The sequence below is a fragment of the Bos taurus genome, chromosome Y (assembly GCF_002263795.3).
Source record: "Bos taurus isolate L1 Dominette 01449 registration number 42190680 breed Hereford chromosome Y, ARS-UCD2.0, whole genome shotgun sequence".
NCBI lineage: Eukaryota > Metazoa > Chordata > Mammalia > Artiodactyla > Bovidae > Bos > Bos taurus.
The window spans coordinates 9580704-9597135 of record NC_082638.1 but is presented as its reverse complement, the minus strand read 5'-3'; the positions used below and the strand labels follow the sequence as shown (position 1 = coordinate 9597135).

At 60.1% G+C, this 16432-nt stretch overlaps 2 protein-coding genes across 2 annotated transcripts; both read right to left on the bottom strand.

Moving 5' to 3' along the window:
* Positions 1–5015: 5015 nt before the first annotated feature.
* LOC132344596 (testis-specific Y-encoded protein 1-like) lies at positions 5016–7148 on the bottom strand (the record flags this gene model as incomplete). The annotated part of the gene is made up of 6 exons (XM_059884262.1): positions 5016–5093; positions 5210–5355; positions 5451–5562; positions 5746–5823; positions 6621–7036; positions 7133–7148. Coding segments are annotated over 6 exons (846 nt in total), but the record flags the coding sequence as incomplete, so codon positions are not given.
* A 5265-nt stretch (positions 7149–12413) lies between these two features.
* Positions 12414–14546, bottom strand: LOC132344595 (testis-specific Y-encoded protein 1-like; the record flags this gene model as incomplete). The annotated part of the gene is made up of 6 exons (XM_059884261.1): positions 12414–12491; positions 12608–12753; positions 12849–12960; positions 13144–13221; positions 14019–14434; positions 14531–14546. Coding segments are annotated over 6 exons (846 nt in total), but the record flags the coding sequence as incomplete, so codon positions are not given.
* Positions 14547–16432: the final 1886 nt, after the last annotated feature.

Sequence of the window (16432 nt, the reverse complement as noted above, 5' to 3'; positions counted from 1 at the left end):
AAAGGGGTGCCAGAAACGCAGGACGGGGTGAACGGGCCCTAGGAGATCCGGCGAACAGGCGGGGGCCTAGGCTGTGAGCCATGCACAGACTGCTGGCCCAAATCTAGACCAATGGCCGACAGGGTAGTGGGCGGCACTCTTATGGACACGCCCCCAGACCGGAGGGCATCTTCCGGGGTTCCTGTGCTGCTCCAGCGCCCCCACGTGGCCAGATTCTGCTCCAGGGAGGGACAGGGTTTTGCATGTGGCCGGGCTAGCCCCAGGCGCTGTCATTGGCCTGGCTCTGGAAATTCCAAGCACGGGTTCCTGCTCCGCCGTCCGAACCGCACACTCCTGTGTCCCCTGGGACTGGCAATAACTGAGAGCTCTCCCTGAGTATCCAAGGGATACGCAGGGGTGCCAAGGGGCTGGATACTTTTCTTCAAGGGACAGAGAGCCTGCTGCTGTCCGGATGCTAGGGGAGTAGGGAAGAACCCCACCTACAGTGCTACAGTGGATCTCCACTGTTCGGGAACACCAGCGCCTTAGTGTACAGCGCTCGCTCTGTGTCTCTGTATCTTTGCTTCTGGCATAGCACTGTGTTGGGCAATCCTTCCGCGTGTGTAGCAGGCGCTGGTGTCTGTGTGTCTCCGTCTCTCTAAGTAGTGCTGTTGCCGTCTGCAACTCTGTGGACACCAGCGCTCAGAAGAGACGCTTATCCTTGGCGTGAAGGCAAGCCCTTCTCGTCCTGAGTGAGTTTCACCGGTGGGAGTTCAGAGGGTTTTAGTCCACACGTTCGGAGAGTGCTTTCTCGACCTTGAAAGCCAACAGTGGGCGGTCACTGCTGAAGCGCAGAAGGGGACGGGCGACCCTCCCTCCCTCGCTGGGCCGACGTGAAAGCTGCACAAGCCTGAGGTGCCGTGGCCACACTGTGCGCAGAGGGAGAAACGAGGCCCGCTCTGCTGGCATGAGGGACCCCCCCCTGAACCTTGTGCGAATGCCGGCCAGGGAGACGCTAAGGACAGCTCCCCGTTAAGTCCCACGACTCACCGGTGTCGGAGACATGCACGGCTGCCATCGACCCTATGGAGGCCCTTTCAAAGTGGTTCTGTTCTCCATGTGAGAACACATCCCAGCCTGCCCTGTGGCCCAAGCCTGTGGGGCCTGGAGCAGCAAGAGGATCAAGCTAAACCAGCCATCCTATAGTCCTGACACACGATATATGCGTTCTACAAAGAGCTTGGGCATGGGCAGGGCCGACCCGATTCAGTTGCATGGACCGAGATGTGGGCTCAAGAGTGTTTGTCAGGGGCTTGAACAAAGGCAGGACCCAGCCTGGGTCATGACAGGGACTGTGCTGTGGCCTCGGGAGTGTCTGTCGGGATGAACAAGGGCAGGATCCAGCCTGGATCAGTGCAGGGACCGAGATGTGCTCCAAGGAGTGTTTATCGGCTGCTTGATCATGGGCAGGACCCAGCCTGGCTCGATGACGGGACCGAGAGGTGGTGTCAGGTGTGTTTGTCAGGGGCTTGAACAAAGGGAGGATCCAGCCTGGTTCAGTGCAGGGACCGAGGGGTGGGCTCAGGAGGATTTGTCGGGGGTTTGAACAAGCGCAGGACCCAGCCTGGTTCAATGCAGCGAGTGAGATGCGGGCACAGTGGTGTTTCCTGGGGGGTGGGGGTGGGGAGGGTGGTTGAACAAGGGGAGGACACACCTTAGTTGAGTTCAGGAGCAGGGAGCCAGCTGTGGGCTCAATACTGTTTGCTGGGGGCTTACCTCAGGCCAGGAACCAGCCTGAGAATCAGAGGCAGGCCCAGAAGTGTTGGTCAGTGGCTTCAACACGTGCAGCTCCTGGCCTGGTTCACGGCAGGGACAGAGAAGCCGGCTCAGGGGTATTTGTTCAGCGGCTTGAACAAGGGCAGGACCCAGACTGCGTCGGTGCAGGGCCCGAGATGTGGGCTCAGGAGTGCTTGTCGGGGCTTGAACATGGGAAGCACCCAGGCTGCTTCAGTGCAGGGACCGGGATGTGGGTTCCAGAGTATCTGTCGGGGGCTTGAACAAGACAAGGAGCCAGCCAGGTTCAATGCAGCGAGTGAGATGCGGGCTCAGTAGTGTTTCCTGGGGGCTTGAACAAGGGGAGGACACACCGTAGTTCAGGGGTACAGAGCGCGTTGTGGGCTCAGGAATGTGTTCCGGGGGCTTGACTAAGGCCAGGAACAAGCCTGAGAGTCCGATGCTGGCCCAGGAGTGTCGGTCGGGGGCTTGAAGAAGTGCAGGACCTGGCCTGGTTCGGTGCAGGGAACCGAGATGTGCGCTCAGGAGTATTTGTCGGGGGTTTGGGCAAGGGCAGGACCCAGGATTTGCTCGCTGTGGCCAGCTGAGTGACAGGCGCCTGTGTTCTGCCTTCTCCCATCACCTTGGACAGCTTCACAGTACCAGTCACGTTGGCCGGATCCATTGTCTGTGCCTTCCCTCAGGGAACCAGAAAACAAGGAGCGCTGGCCTCCGCTGACTTGGAGAACCGCTTTCTCCGTGTGCATCTATCTAGGTCGTTCCTTGTCAATGGCGTGGCCCTGTTGCTAGCCCACCAGCCGTCAGGGCCCACAACACTCCGAGTGAGGCCCCTGTGCTTCCCACCTGTGTAGCTTGCTGAGTGCACCTGTCTCCCTGTCTCCCTGTAGCAGGAAAAGGCCAAAGAGACGCCCGGGCCTGCAAGGGCCCCAAGAGACTGTGACAGGCCTGGGTCTGATCCAGTCTTGTGAAGAAGGAGCACGTGGATACAGGCACTCTTCCGATACAAGGCACGGAACCTGAGGCCGTAAAGGTAAGGCGGCAACCCTACACGCCGTCCCTTCTCTTTAACACTACCCAGACGCACTCAGTCCCTGAACCGATGCTGCCCTGGGCACCCGGCCCTGTCTGGGCCCACAGCTCATGCCTCCCTGGGCAGAAAGCAGCTTTGCTACCTCAAAGGCACCAAGAGGCCTTGTACCACCCGGGCCTCACTGCTTTGCTAAATGCCAAGACTCTCTTTCAGTTGCTCTCATTAGGCCCAGCTAGAATTCCCGACAGTCAGGCATCCCTGCTTGCCTACACAGCCCACATGCCAAGGAAGCCAGTCCCCGCTTGGGCCCGGGGACATCCAAGACGGTCACCTGGAAGGCAGGGTGCCTCTGAGTGTCATCTGGTGCAGATGCCCTACGACAGAATCAGAGATTCTGCTCCAGCGACGCTGCCAGAAACCTCCGTCTGGGGCAGACGCGCCCCTTAGCCCCTCTGCCCCCCCCCACCCCCCACCCCCACAGCCGGGGGCAAGACCCCAGAGGAAGGAAGGAATTCACGTCAGGACTTGGAGCACGACCCATGGGGTGTCTTTGGCAGGGCCGCTAATGCCTAGCCCCTGGGCCCTGAAATCCACCAGCAGGCTCTCAACCGCCCCCAGGGGCTTCCCTGTCTGCCATTCTCCCGAGGTCCCTTGGCACATGCAAGTAGCCCACCGTCCTTGCTTCCTCCCTCTTCCCTCCCTCACAGGCACACTCCGGCAGAGGGACGCACACGTACACCCACACCTGCGCCTCCCTCGCCTTTCTGCCCTGCCGAGGAGGCTGGAAATGCCTGGACGTCTGCCACGCTCACACCCTGTCTCTCCTCGCGTGCCTGTGGTTTTGCACGGACAGCCTAGCTTAGCACATCTTGCGTTGTGTTTCGCATCATGCCAGTGTGTGCCACCCTCGTGGAGACAGCGTGCGGGCCGATGGGCCGATCCTGGGCAGCACTGGCCCAGGGCCCTCCCGGGTCTCCTTCTTCCGTGTGTGGAACAAGTCCCCAGTGCAGCAGGCAATCTGTGCCTCTTTCTCCTTCGGGTCTCTGCTCTTCTCTACAGGAACTTGGCCTCCTCTCCACCCCGGGTCCAGCCGTACCCTCGCCCACCATTTCCAGAGGCCGGCCCACGTCCCCATGGACTGAGGGCTCCTCAGGCAGCGGTTTCAAAGCCCCGCCCCACCTGATTTGCCCTCGCGGAATCCTCAGACCATGCACTTCCCTCTCCCTGGTCCAAGCACACACAACCACAAGTTAGAAGTGGCGAGCGTGTTTTGGATTTGGTCTAATTGCGGATTTCTCGAGCCACGGTCCGCAGGTATCACTGGCCATCTTTTCCTCATTCCCATCCCGGATACGGTCATGCGGAGAGTCGGTGACCAACCTCCGTCAGCCTGGGGACGCCTCGTGCCTCCTCTTCTGGTCGCTCGTCACCTCCTCTCCCGCCGCCTTCATCTCTGCGTCCGCCCTGGGCCGGACACACACACACACCCCCGCATAAAGACAGGTGACACAAGCACACGCGTGTACACACACACATGCTTGGCACGTGGACACGGACGCAAACAGGGAACACAGGGGTTTCAGGAGCCGAAGACCCGTGTCCAGCAATGACGGAGATGGTGTCACTAGGCACCATGTCCTGCCCTTGGGGCTCCCTGTCCACCTCCTCCCAGAGACGTCCGGATTTTCCCTGAAGCAACTTCAAGCTCAGCAGGTGTGGTGCTGGTGAGATCAGAGTATTGGATGTGGAAATTCACACAAGATCCCAAAGTCAGCGCACAGGTGCACTGGGGCCCTGGACAGGACGCCCTTTCAATGACAGGCCATCCTAGGTTAAGGGGCGGAAGTGAAGGGCCCAGGCATTCTCAAACTCAGTGAGAGGAAGGACGCCGGGGGAATGGCAGGACCCAAGGACAGATGATTCTGACACAGGCACTTAATTCACCCTGCCTCTAGTCGTATCACCTAGGACTCTCGCGCTGCCACCACAGCTGACTGGAGGGGGACTTACTGCGCTCTCGGACACACCGAGTCCCCCCCAGCCCCCAGTCTCAGCAAGTCACCTGCTACATGCTTGACTCAGGCTCTGGCTCTGCAGCCAGTTTGCATGAGCCTGAGCATCCCCACTTGCGAAAGAAAGTACTGTGCCCCAGCTACTATTCGGCTGTCCCTACGGGGCCTACCTCCAGACCCCATCACCACATGTGTTTCTGTCAGTTGTCTCTCACGGACGAACCTTCCTCCCTGAGGTAGTACTTCAGGGGATCGTCCCACACGTCTTCGCTGATGATCTGCAGGCAACACGAGCAAGGTCAGCCAGGGGCTGACCAGGCTCCCAACCCTCCCATGAGCAGCCAAGAACTCCAACATCAACCACCAACTGTGTGCAAGCCCAAAGCAACCCCACCTCAGCAATCCTGTTCGATTCTGGGCCGTTGTGGCCTGACAGCCAGTTGAGAAAGTTAAGGCTCCTGGTGTCCAGCCTGCGGCTGGGGGCTCCCCGTTCAAAGTCCCAGAACCAGTGGACTGGAGTGGATCGACGTGCCCTGTACCCTGCAGACAGACAGGGGAGACTGGGGTGGACACCGCAGGTGCATCATCCACACGCTTGCACACCCACACTCATCACCCCGGGAGCCACCTTTTACCAGTGATGTCAAGGTAATACTCCTTAATGATCACCGAGTTCAAGAAGTAGGGGTTGTCCCGAAAGGAAAAGATCAGCTTGCAGCGGGACGGCGGATGGCTCCGCACCTGCACCTGCCAGGATAGCGAGGAGGGAAAAGGTGCAAGCTTCTAGGGGCCTCAGCTTGCCTCCAAGGCAGGCATGATCAGCTTCCCCGATGCCTCTCCAAAGTCTCACAGCACAGGAACATGGCTAACACGTTCCTCCCACTCCCCGCCAGGTCCCATACCCACCCTTCCTCAGTCTCCCTCACTGACCTTCAAGTCCATCATGTAGCCGAGAAAGTCTTGATCTTGGTCGCTGATCAGGACGGAGACTTGAGGGTGGCTCATAATCTGCTTTAGGTCAAGGAGCCATTCAGGCCACATGCCGGCCAAGAAGAGCCAGGAGCATCAGCCCTAGTCTGGGGTGGAACAAGGATACTGGAACACGCATCTGCAAGGAGCTTGGCGGGCACTGCCTCTTGCCCGGCCACTGCTGATATCCTCAGGACCTGCCATACCATCAGACACGCTCATGGCTCTGGGCCCCTTGGGATGGTGTGCATCTGCATTCCCCAAGCAGGGGCTGTTTCTGACCGCTACTCTGCTCCTCCAGACCTGTGTATGCTGGGTAGTGGCCTGTCACTGCTTATACGGTCAGACTTGCAGTCCTTGTGACAAACCGTGTCTGAAAGTAAAGGGCTTCTTGGGTATGTGTGTGTGTGTTTATGTGTACGTGTGTGTGTGTGTGCGTGTGCGTGTGCGTGTGTGCGTGTGTGTGTGAATGACTCACATGCCCCAGCAATGTGCCGGGATCACCCACATTTACACCAATAACTGTCTGCGAACGCTGCTCTTGTGTACCGTCTCTGGTCAATGTTGACTTAGAGGCCTCGGGGGCTGCGCCTCCTCAGATGCAGGCCTGAAGGAGACACTCAAAGGCATGGCTGCGACACGTCCACCTGTGGCCCTGCCCAGGCCCTACTCGGCTGTGCCTTTGGAGCCTGCCAATTGCCCAGGACCGCATTTCCTTCAGTGGCCTCCGGCGCCCTTCCTGTGCCCTCGCCTCCACCCCCTCCGCCTGCTCCTGCCCCTTCTCCCCTTCCTCGTCCTCCTGAGCAGCGGACCCCAAGGAGCAGCGCAAAGGATACAGCTTTGGCCCAGAAGCCAGGGATGCCCTGGATGATGGCGCTCCTCCGAGCCAAGTGACGCTTCCTCCTCTGATGGTTCTTGCGCATGAACTGAACGTAAGCCCTGCGGTTTTGCTCACGCTCAGAGCTCAGTTCTACCTGCAGGGCGGCCAGTGCCTGCAGGGCATCCAGCTCCTGGCGCTCACAAGGGCCTCCGGGCCTTTCCTGGCCCTGCTCCTCCACCGTCTTCTCCTCTAGCTCCTGGGAGGGCCGCTGTTCCTGCTCCTCATCCGCCACAACCTCCACCTCCTCCACGATGTCTTCCGCAAGCAGCTGGAACTCCCGCCCGATCCCCGCCACGTCTCCGTCCACCAGGGCCTCGCCCTCCTCCACCGCCTCCACCCTGAAGAGGGTGGCCTCTTGGCCTGGCGTGACAACTGCTGGTGACAAGGTCCCAGCTGCGCACTGCATCACGACGGCAGGCTGCGGGGTGGGGGAGGGGGGGTGGGGGCGGGGCCCTGCCCCCTGAGTACCTGGGCTCACAACTTGGAAGGTGCGGGGTCCCGGGACGCTCCCGCCTTCCTCTGACCGCCTCTCACGTTCCTCTTGGCCTTGGCGGTGACCCCGAGCTGGGGCAGAGGCGAAGGGACGCGACATAAGAGCACAACAAGTGGGGCGTAATGGCGGCCCAGGCTGCAGTAAACCTGTGGGACCGACTAGCTCTTTTGGGGGCGGGGAGTGAGGGGGATTGTCAGAAGGCGGGGGCTGCTGTGTGGGGGTGTTGGCGTGAGGCCGAAGAAAGGGGTGCCAGAAACGCAGGACGGGGTGAACGGGCCCTAGGAGATCCGGCGAACAGGCGGGGGCCTAGGCTGTGAGCCATGCACAGACTGCTGGCCCAAATCTAGACCAATGGCCGACAGGGTAGTGGGCGGCACTCTTATGGACACGCCCCCAGACCGGAGGGCATCTTCCGGGGTTCCTGTGCTGCTCCAGCGCCCCCACGTGGCCAGATTCTGCTCCAGGGAGGGACAGGGTTTTGCATGTGGCCGGGCTAGCCCCAGGCGCTGTCATTGACCTGGCTCTGGAAATTCCAAGCACGGGTTCCTGCTCCGCAGTCCGAACCGCACACTCCTGTGTCCCCTGGGACTGGCAATAACTGAGAGCTCTCCCTGAGTATCCAAGGGATACGCAGGGGTGCCAAGGGGCTGGATACTTTTCTTCAAGGGACAGAGAGCCTGCTGCTGTCCGGATGCTAGGGGAGTAGGGAAGAACCCCACCTACAGTGCTACAGTGGATCTCCACTGTTCGGGAACACCAGCGCCTTAGTGTACAGCGCTCGCTCTGTGTCTCTGTATCTTTGCTTCTGGCATAGCACTGTGTTGGGCAATCCTTCCGCGTGTGTAGCAGGCGCTGGTGTCTGTGTGTCTCCGTCTCTCTAAGTAGTGCTGTTGCCGTCTGCAACTCTGTGGACACCAGCGCTCAGAAGAGACGCTTATCCTTGGCGTGAAGGCAAGCCCTTCTCGTCCTGAGTGAGTTTCACCGGTGGGAGTTCAGAGGGTTTTAGTCCACACGTTCGGAGAGTGCTTTCTCGACCTTGAAAGCCAACAGTGGGCGGTCACTGCTGAAGCGCAGAAGGGGACGGGCGACCCTCCCTCCCTCGCTGGGCCGACGTGAAAGCTGCACAAGCCTGAGGTGCCGTGGCCACACTGTGCGCAGAGGGAGAAACGAGGCCCGCTCTGCTGGCATGAGGGACCCCCCCCCTGAACCTTGTGCGAATGCCGGCCAGGGAGACGCTAAGGACAGCTCCCCGTTAAGTCCCACGACTCACCGGTGTCGGAGACATGCACGGCTGCCATCGACCCTATGGAGGCCCTTTCAAAGTGGTTCTGTTCTCCATGTGAGAACACATCCCAGCCTGCCCTGTGGCCCAAGCCTGTGGGGCCTGGAGCAGCAAGAGGATCAAGCTAAACCAGCCATCCTATAGTCCTGACACACGATATATGCGTTCTACAAAGAGCTTGGGCATGGGCAGGGCCGACCCGATTCAGTTGCATGGACCGAGATGTGGGCTCAAGAGTGTTTGTCAGGGGCTTGAACAAAGGCAGGACCCAGCCTGGGTCATGACAGGGACTGTGCTGTGGCCTCGGGAGTGTCTGTCGGGATGAACAAGGGCAGGATCCAGCCTGGATCAGTGCAGGGACCGAGATGTGCTCCAAGGAGTGTTTATCGGCTGCTTGATCATGGGCAGGACCCAGCCTGGCTCGATGACGGGACCGAGAGGTGGTGTCAGGTGTGTTTGTCAGGGGCTTGAACAAAGGGAGGATCCAGCCTGGTTCAGTGCAGGGACCGAGGGGTGGGCTCAGGAGGATTTGTCGGGGGTTTGAACAAGCGCAGGACCCAGCCTGGTTCAATGCAGCGAGTGAGATGCGGGCACAGTGGTGTTTCCTGGGGGGTGGGGGTGGGGAGGGTGGTTGAACAAGGGGAGGACACACCTTAGTTGAGTTCAGGAGCAGGGAGCCAGCTGTGGGCTCAATACTGTTTGCTGGGGGCTTACCTCAGGCCAGGAACCAGCCTGAGAATCAGAGGCAGGCCCAGAAGTGTTGGTCAGTGGCTTCAACACGTGCAGCTCCTGGCCTGGTTCACGGCAGGGACAGAGAAGCCGGCTCAGGGGTATTTGTTCAGCGGCTTGAACAAGGGCAGGACCCAGACTGGGTCGGTGCAGGGCCCGAGATGTGGGCTCAGGAGTGCTTGTCGGGGCTTGAACATGGGAAGCACCCAGCCTGCTTCAGTGCAGGGACCGGGATGTGGGTTCCAGAGTATCTGTCGGGGGCTTGAACAAGACAAGGAGCCAGCCAGGTTCAATGCAGCGAGTGAGATGCGGGCTCAGTAGTGTTTCCTGGGGGCTTGAACAAGGGGAGGACACACCGTAGTTCAGGGGTACAGAGCGCGTTGTGGGCTCAGGAATGTGTTCCGGGGGCTTGACTAAGGCCAGGAACAAGCCTGAGAGTCCGATGCTGGCCCAGGAGTGTCGGTCGGGGGCTTGAAGAAGTGCAGGACCTGGCCTGGTTCGGTGCAGGGAACCGAGATGTGCGCTCAGGAGTATTTGTCGGGGGTTTGGGCAAGGGCAGGACCCAGGATTTGCTCGCTGTGGCCAGCTGAGTGACAGGCGCCTGTGTTCTGCCTTCTCCCATCACCTTGGACAGCTTCACAGTACCAGTCACGTTGGCCGGATCCATTGTCTGTGCCTTCCCTCAGGGAACCAGAAAACAAGGAGCGCTGGCCTCCGCTGACTTGGAGAACCGCTTTCTCCGTGTGCATCTATCTAGGTCGTTCCTTGTCAATGGCGTGGCCCTGTTGCTAGCCCACCAGCCGTCAGGGCCCACAACACTCCGAGTGAGGCCCCTGTGCTTCCCACCTGTGTAGCTTGCTGAGTGCACCTGTCTCCCTGTCTCCCTGTAGCAGGAAAAGGCCAAAGAGACGCCCGGGCCTGCAAGGGCCCCAAGAGACTGTGACAGGCCTGGGTCTGATCCAGTCTTGTGAAGAAGGAGCACGTGGATACAGGCACTCTTCCGATACAAGGCACGGAACCTGAGGCCGTAAAGGTAAGGCGGCAACCCTACACGCCGTCCCTTCTCTTTAACACTACCCAGACGCACTCAGTCCCTGAACCGATGCTGCCCTGGGCACCCGGCCCTGTCTGGGCCCACAGCTCATGCCTCCCTGGGCAGAAAGCAGCTTTGCTACCTCAAAGGCACCAAGAGGCCTTGTACCACCCGGGCCTCACTGCTTTGCTAAATGCCAAGACTCTCTTTCAGTTGCTCTCATTAGGCCCAGCTAGAATTCCCGACAGTCAGGCATCCCTGCTTGCCTACACAGCCCACATGCCAAGGAAGCCAGTCCCCGCTTGGGCCCGGGGACATCCAAGACGGTCACCTGGAAGGCAGGGTGCCTCTGAGTGTCATCTGGTGCAGATGCCCTACGACAGAATCAGAGATTCTGCTCCAGCGACGCTGCCAGAAACCTCCGTCTGGGGCAGACGCGCCCCTTAGCCCCTCTGCCCCCCCCCACCCCCCACCCCCACAGCCGGGGGCAAGACCCCAGAGGAAGGAAGGAATTCACGTCAGGACTTGGAGCACGACCCATGGGGTGTCTTTGGCAGGGCCGCTAATGCCTAGCCCCTGGGCCCTGAAATCCACCAGCAGGCCCTCAACCGCCCCCAGGGGCTTCCCTGTCTGCCATTCTCCCGAGGTCCCTTGGCACATGCAAGTAGCCCACCGTCCTTGCTTCCTCCCTCTTCCCTCCCTCACAGGCACACTCCGGCAGAGGGACGCACACGTACACCCACACCTGCGCCTCCCTCGCCTTTCTGCCCTGCCGAGGAGGCTGGAAATGCCTGGACGTCTGCCACGCTCACACCCTGTCTCTCCTCGCGTGCCTGTGGTTTTGCACGGACAGCCTAGCTTAGCACATCTTGCGTTGTGTTTCGCATCATGCCAGTGTGTGCCACCCTCGTGGAGACAGCGTGCGGGCCGATGGGCCGATCCAGGGCAGCACTGGCCCAGGGCCCTCCCGGGTCTCCTTCTTCCGTGTGTGGAACAAGTCCCCAGTGCAGCAGGCAATCTGTGCCTCTTTCTCCTTCGGGTCTCTGCTCTTCTCTACAGGAACTTGGCCTCCTCTCCACCCCGGGTCCAGCCGTACCCTCGCCCACCATTTCCAGAGGCCGGCCCACGTCCCCATGGACTGAGGGCTCCTCAGGCAGCGGTTTCAAAGCCCCGCCCCACCTGATTTGCCCTCGCGGAATCCTCAGACCATGCACTTCCCTCTCCCTGGTCCAAGCACACACAACCACAAGTTAGAAGTGGCGAGCGTGTTTTGGATTTGGTCTAATTGCGGATTTCTCGAGCCACGGTCCGCAGGTATCACTGGCCATCTTTTCCTCATTCCCATCCCGGATACGGTCATGCGGAGAGTCGGTGACCAACCTCCGTCAGCCTGGGGACGCCTCGTGCCTCCTCTTCTGGTCGCTCGTCACCTCCTCTCCCGCCGCCTTCATCTCTGCGTCCGCCCTGGGCCGGACACACACACACACCCCCGCATAAAGACAGGTGACACAAGCACACGCGTGTACACACACACATGCTTGGCACGTGGACACGGACGCAAACAGGGAACACAGGGGTTTCAGGAGCCGAAGACCCGTGTCCAGCAATGACGGAGATGGTGTCACTAGGCACCATGTCCTGCCCTTGGGGCTCCCTGTCCACCTCCTCCCAGAGACGTCCGGATTTTCCCTGAAGCAACTTCAAGCTCAGCAGGTGTGGTGCTGGTGAGATCAGAGTATTGGATGTGGAAATTCACACAAGATCCCAAAGTCAGCGCACAGGTGCACTGGGGCCCTGGACAGGACGCCCTTTCAATGACAGGCCATCCTAGGTTAAGGGGCGGAAGTGAAGGGCCCAGGCATTCTCAAACTCAGTGAGAGGAAGGACGCCGGGGGAATGGCAGGACCCAAGGACAGATGATTCTGACACAGGCACTTAATTCACCCTGCCTCTAGTCGTATCACCTAGGACTCTCGCGCTGCCACCACAGCTGACTGGAGGGGGACTTACTGCGCTCTCGGACACACCGAGTCCCCCCCAGCCCCCAGTCTCAGCAAGTCACCTGCTACATGCTTGACTCAGGCTCTGGCTCTGCAGCCAGTTTGCATGAGCCTGAGCATCCCCACTTGCGAAAGAAAGTACTGTGCCCCAGCTACTATTCGGCTGTCCCTACGGGGCCTACCTCCAGACCCCATCACCACATGTGTTTCTGTCAGTTGTCTCTCACGGACGAACCTTCCTCCCTGAGGTAGTACTTCAGGGGATCGTCCCACACGTCTTCGCTGATGATCTGCAGGCAACACGAGCAAGGTCAGCCAGGGGCTGACCAGGCTCCCAACCCTCCCATGAGCAGCCAAGAACTCCAACATCAACCACCAACTGTGTGCAAGCCCAAAGCAACCCCACCTCAGCAATCCTGTTCGATTCTGGGCCGTTGTGGCCTGACAGCCAGTTGAGAAAGTTAAGGCTCCTGGTGTCCAGCCTGCGGCTGGGGGCTCCCCGTTCAAAGTCCCAGAACCAGTGGACTGGAGTGGATCGACGTGCCCTGTACCCTGCAGACAGACAGGGGAGACTGGGGTGGACACCGCAGGTGCATCATCCACACGCTTGCACACCCACACTCATCACCCCGGGAGCCACCTTTTACCAGTGATGTCAAGGTAATACTCCTTAATGATCACCGAGTTCAAGAAGTAGGGGTTGTCCCGAAAGGAAAAGATCAGCTTGCAGCGGGACGGCGGATGGCTCCGCACCTGCACCTGCCAGGATAGCGAGGAGGGAAAAGGTGCAAGCTTCTAGGGGCCTCAGCTTGCCTCCAAGGCAGGCATGATCAGCTTCCCCGATGCCTCTCCAAAGTCTCACAGCACAGGAACATGGCTAACACGTTCCTCCCACTCCCCGCCAGGTCCCATACCCACCCTTCCTCAGTCTCCCTCACTGACCTTCAAGTCCATCATGTAGCCGAGAAAGTCTTGATCTTGGTCGCTGATCAGGACGGAGACTTGAGGGTGGCTCATAATCTGCTTTAGGTCAAGGAGCCATTCAGGCCACATGCCGGCCAAGAAGAGCCAGGAGCATCAGCCCTAGTCTGGGGTGGAACAAGGATACTGGAACACGCATCTGCAAGGAGCTTGGCGGGCACTGCCTCTTGCCCGGCCACTGCTGATATCCTCAGGACCTGCCATACCATCAGACACGCTCATGGCTCTGGGCCCCTTGGGATGGTGTGCATCTGCATTCCCCAAGCAGGGGCTGTTTCTGACCGCTACTCTGCTCCTCCAGACCTGTGTATGCTGGGTAGTGGCCTGTCACTGCTTATACGGTCAGACTTGCAGTCCTTGTGACAAACCGTGTCTGAAAGTAAAGGGCTTCTTGGGTATGTGTGTGTGTGTTTATGTGTACGTGTGTGTGTGTGTGCGTGTGCGTGTGCGTGTGTGCGTGTGTGTGTGAATGACTCACATGCCCCAGCAATGTGCCGGGATCACCCACATTTACACCAATAACTGTCTGCGAACGCTGCTCTTGTGTACCGTCTCTGGTCAATGTTGACTTAGAGGCCTCGGGGGCTGCGCCTCCTCAGATGCAGGCCTGAAGGAGACACTCAAAGGCATGGCTGCGACACGTCCACCTGTGGCCCTGCCCAGGCCCTACTCGGCTGTGCCTTTGGAGCCTGCCAATTGCCCAGGACCGCATTTCCTTCAGTGGCCTCCGGCGCCCTTCCTGTGCCCTCGCCTCCACCCCCTCCGCCTGCTCCTGCCCCTTCTCCCCTTCCTCGTCCTCCTGAGCAGCGGACCCCAAGGAGCAGCGCAAAGGATACAGCTTTGGCCCAGAAGCCAGGGATGCCCTGGATGATGGCGCTCCTCCGAGCCAAGTGACGCTTCCTCCTCTGATGGTTCTTGCGCATGAACTGAACGTAAGCCCTGCGGTTTTGCTCACGCTCAGAGCTCAGTTCTACCTGCAGGGCGGCCAGTGCCTGCAGGGCATCCAGCTCCTGGCGCTCACAAGGGCCTCCGGGCCTTTCCTGGCCCTGCTCCTCCACCGTCTTCTCCTCTAGCTCCTGGGAGGGCCGCTGTTCCTGCTCCTCATCCGCCACAACCTCCACCTCCTCCACGATGTCTTCCGCAAGCAGCTGGAACTCCCGCCCGATCCCCGCCACGTCTCCGTCCACCAGGGCCTCGCCCTCCTCCACCGCCTCCACCCTGAAGAGGGTGGCCTCTTGGCCTGGCGTGACAACTGCTGGTGACAAGGTCCCAGCTGCGCACTGCATCACGACGGCAGGCTGCGGGGTGGGGGAGGGGGGGTGGGGGCGGGGCCCTGCCCCCTGAGTACCTGGGCTCACAACTTGGAAGGTGCGGGGTCCCGGGACGCTCCCGCCTTCCTCTGACCGCCTCTCACGTTCCTCTTGGCCTTGGCGGTGACCCCGAGCTGGGGCAGAGGCGAAGGGACGCGACATAAGAGCACAACAAGTGGGGCGTAATGGCGGCCCAGGCTGCAGTAAACCTGTGGGACCGACTAGCTCTTTTGGGGGCGGGGAGTGAGGGGGATTGTCAGAAGGCGGGGGCTGCTGTGTGGGGGTGTTGGCGTGAGGCCGAAGAAAGGGGTGCCAGAAACGCAGGACGGGGTGAACGGGCCCTAGGAGATCCGGCGAACAGGCGGGGGCCTAGGCTGTGAGCCATGCACAGACTGCTGGCCCAAATCTAGACCAATGGCCGACAGGGTAGTGGGCGGCACTCTTATGGACACGCCCCCAGACCGGAGGGCATCTTCCGGGGTTCCTGTGCTGCTCCAGCGCCCCCACGTGGCCAGATTCTGCTCCAGGGAGGGACAGGGTTTTGCATGTGGCCGGGCTAGCCCCAGGCGCTGTCATTGACCTGGCTCTGGAAATTCCAAGCACGGGTTCCTGCTCCGCCATCCGAACCGCACACTCCTGTGTCCCCTGGGACTGGCAATAACTGAGAGCTCTCCCTGAGTATCCAAGGGATACGCAGGGGTGCCAAGGGGCTGGATACTTTTCTTCAAGGGACAGAGAGCCTGCTGCTGTCCGGATGCTAGGGGAGTAGGGAAGAACCCCACCTACAGCGCTACAGTGGATCTCCACTGTTCGGGAACACCAGCGCCTTAGTGTACAGCGCTCGCTCTGTGTCTCTGTATCTTTGCTTCTGGCATAGCACTGTGTTGGGCAGTCCTTCCGCGTGTGTAGCAGGCGCTGGTGTCTGTGTGTCTCCGTCTCTCTAAGTAGTGCTGTTGCCGTCTGCAACTCTGTGGACACCAGCGCTCAGAAGAGACGCTTATCCTTGGCGTGAAGGCAAGCCCTTCTCGTCCTGAGTGAGTTTCACCGGTGGGAGTTCAGAGGGTTTTAGTCCACACGTTCGGAGAGTGCTTTCTCGACCTTGAAAGCCAACAGTGGGCGGTCACTGCTGAAGCGCAGAAGGGGACGGGCGACCCTCCCTCCCTCGCTGGGCCGACGTGAAAGCTGCACAAGCCTGAGGTGCCGTGGCCACACTGTGCGCAGAGGGAGAAACGAGGCCCGCTCTGCTGGCATGAGGGACCCCCCCCTGAACCTTGTGCGAATGCCGGCCAGGGAGACGCTAAGGACAGCTCCCCGTTAAGTCCCACGACTCACCGGTGTCGGAGACATGCACGGCTGCCATCGACCCTATGGAGGCCCTTTCAAAGTGGTTCTGTTCTCCATGTGAGAACACATCCCAGCCTGCCCTGTGGCCCAAGCCTGTGGGGCCTGGAGCAGCAAGAGGATCAAGCTAAACCAGCCATCCTATAGTCCTGACACACGATATATGCGTTCTACAAAGAGCTTGGGCATGGGCAGGGCCGACCCGATTCAGTTGCATGGACCGAGATGTGGGCTCAAGAGTGTTTGTCAGGGGCTTGAACAAAGGCAGGACCCAGCCTGGGTCATGACAGGGACTGTGCTGTGGCCTCGGGAGTGTCTGTCGGGATGAACAAGGGCAGGATCCAGCCTGGATCAGTGCAGGGACCGAGATGTGCTCCAAGGAGTGTTTATCGGCTGCTTGATCATGGGCAGGACCCAGCCTGGCTCGATGACGGGACCGAGAGGTGGTGTCAGGTGTGTTTGTCAGGGGCTTGAACAAAGGGAGGATCCAGCCTGGTTCAGTGCAGGGACCGAGGGGTGGGCTCAGGAGGATTTGTCGGGGGTTTGAACAAGCGCAGGACCCAGCCTGGTTCAATGCAGGGAGTGAGATGCGGGCACAG